This window comes from Engraulis encrasicolus, chromosome 18 (assembly GCF_034702125.1).
Source record: "Engraulis encrasicolus isolate BLACKSEA-1 chromosome 18, IST_EnEncr_1.0, whole genome shotgun sequence".
NCBI lineage: Eukaryota > Metazoa > Chordata > Actinopteri > Clupeiformes > Engraulidae > Engraulis > Engraulis encrasicolus.
Window position 1 is genome coordinate 37,286,382 of NC_085874.1, and position 2,500 is coordinate 37,288,881.

General features: G+C 38.0%; 1 protein-coding gene across 2 annotated transcripts in view; it reads left to right on the plus strand.

Moving 5' to 3' along the window:
* prkchb (protein kinase C, eta, b) overlaps positions 1-2,500 on the plus strand; it is a 56,221-nt gene that overhangs the window by 14,805 nt on the left and 38,916 nt on the right. For both annotated transcript variants that reach the window (XM_063223570.1, XM_063223571.1), the window contains 2 exons: positions 738-772; positions 1,993-2,075. In XM_063223570.1, coding sequence (XP_063079640.1) covers positions 738-772; positions 1,993-2,075 — 118 coding nt within the window. The remainder of the gene's footprint in view (positions 1-737; positions 773-1,992; positions 2,076-2,500) is intronic.

Consider the following 2,500-nt stretch of genomic DNA (forward strand, 5'->3'; position numbering starts at 1 on the left):
AGTTTGTGAGTGTGGATTTTTTCTTCCTTTAGTTGATACATTTTATCACGCACCCAAAGACATTCGTTTTTTCAAGAAGTTGAGCGCGTCCTTTGCCAAAACTTGTAATTTAACCTTGGCCAGACAGAAACTTTCCTGTAAAGGCTCCTTTGTCATCTGAGAGTTCATGTTGATTCACACACACACACACACACACACACACACACACACACACACACACACACACACACACACACACACACACACACACACACACACACACGCCCACACGCTATCCGGCGGCTGCTGCAGCATCAGCACAACTGCAGTGTGACACATTCATCATACAAAGTCAAGAGTACTGGGTGTTGCAGGCCAGTTTCACACACACACACACACACACACACACACACACACACACACACACACACACACACACACACACACACACACACACACACACACATACACACACACACACATACACACACACACACAGACAAAATCAAGAGTACTAGGTGTTTCAGGCCAGTTTCAGTGAAGCAGCTTCATGTCAGCAAAACACACACACACGCACACGCACACACGCACACACACACGCACACACACACCTCCCACTAGCGTCAAGCTAATATCATTAGCCTACTCTCAGACTTGGGTTGATTGTGCAATTAATCAGTTGATCTTGAGGATAAAAAAAGTTGTTCTTGCGGATAAAGCACTAGCGTGACATAATTCTGCCTGTTTACTTTTTACAGGGGGGTATTTGGTAAGCAAGGATATCAGTGCCAGGGTAAGTGTCTGTTTTGCTTTTTTCCCCCTCTTCCCACTAAAACAAACCAAACCCAAGTAAAGAGCCTGGTGTTGTTTTCAAAAGTGAAAAATGAAATCAAATTGAGATTGACAACATCAAAAAATGATTAGCTGGGAATGCATACGTTTCAAATGACCAATTAAAAAAAGGGAAGTGGTGTTTAGGTGCAGAGATTTGTGGTAGCCTACTTATGAATAGTGAGAAAATGCACACATTTGAAAAGTTGCTGTTTAAGCGACACCATACTTTTTCATTTCACACTTTTCCTTGAGTTACACAATTCAATCACTGACTTGAACAAAAGTCAGAGTCTTCTTATCGTTGTTATTATTCCATAGAACCTCACCATTCTGTGTCTGAGACTTCATTTTAAATGTGTAGGGAACTTGTTTCCAAACCAAACCAATGCACTTGTTGAGCGTGTTTGATGAAACAGTGTTACTTACTTACCATCAGGGCTCTAAATTAACACCAGCCAACCGGCCAAATGCTGTTGAATTTTTAGTTTGGCTCTTAGAAATGACCAACTTACTAGCATCAGGTTTGTTCATCTTCAGCTAGCACATTTACTTCCTTCACTGACTTTCTGAGATGGTAAACCACGTAAAGTGGAAAAAGTTATGAAATTATTTGTCTTTCTGTCATTTTTTACATCACAAATACCTGCCATTTCAACAGGGGTGTGTAGATCTCATCCCGCATGCACTCCATTTAAAGCATCCCAGGACCGAGGCCAGCTAACATGCCAAACATGCATATTGTGCACCAAGCACTCAAGGACAAACTTGTGAAATAATAATTGCTAGCTTAGAATTAATAGCTATATCACCAGACTGAGGAAACTGCTGGAAGGACAGGATAAGGGTAAAACTCAAGAAGATGTGTAAAACAAGCTTATTTCCAGAAATAGTGTGGTATTGCTTTAAAGGGACACTGTGTGAGATTTTTAGTTGTTCATTTCCAGAATTCATGCTACCCATTCACTAATGTTACCTTTTTCATGAATATTTACCACCACCATCAAATTCTAAGTATTCATTATGACTGGAAAAATTGCACTTTTCAGCATAGTTGCAGTACCTTTTTTGACCATTTCCTGCACAGTGTACCTTTTAAGCTTTTAAATGTTCCAGCATCTGATTGTGTTTAATAATTAATGTATTGTTTGTGTGTTTGTGTTTGGTTGTGTGTGTATTCAGTGTGCACCTGTGTGGTCCATAAACGATGTCACGGCCAGGTGGTAACGGAATGCCCCCGCATGAAGAAAAAGGAGGAAGAACAGGTGAGAATGAGGAAGCAGGGAAGAGCTCTGGCACTGGTAACTGAGCAAACTGAGCGAAGCATCGCTAAACAAGTTTTACTTATGCTTTATAAAATATCTACAAATAATGTATTCAAGCTTTTTCAAATCTTTTAACATAGAATTTTTTATTATTTAGAAAAAAAAATGTTTCATAAATATTTGATAAAAAGTATTAACATAACATTTCGTACTTAATTACAAATATTCGTTAATGTTTTGTTCATCATTAGTTAATTATTTACCACTTAATTAAAAATGTTCTTTAATGTTTTGTTCATCATTAGTTAATTATTTACCACTTAATTACAAATATTCGTTAATGTTTTGTTCATCATTAGTTAATTATTTACTAAGTCTTTATAATGCTTTTTATGCATCCCGTATTATGAAGTGCTACCAGAATA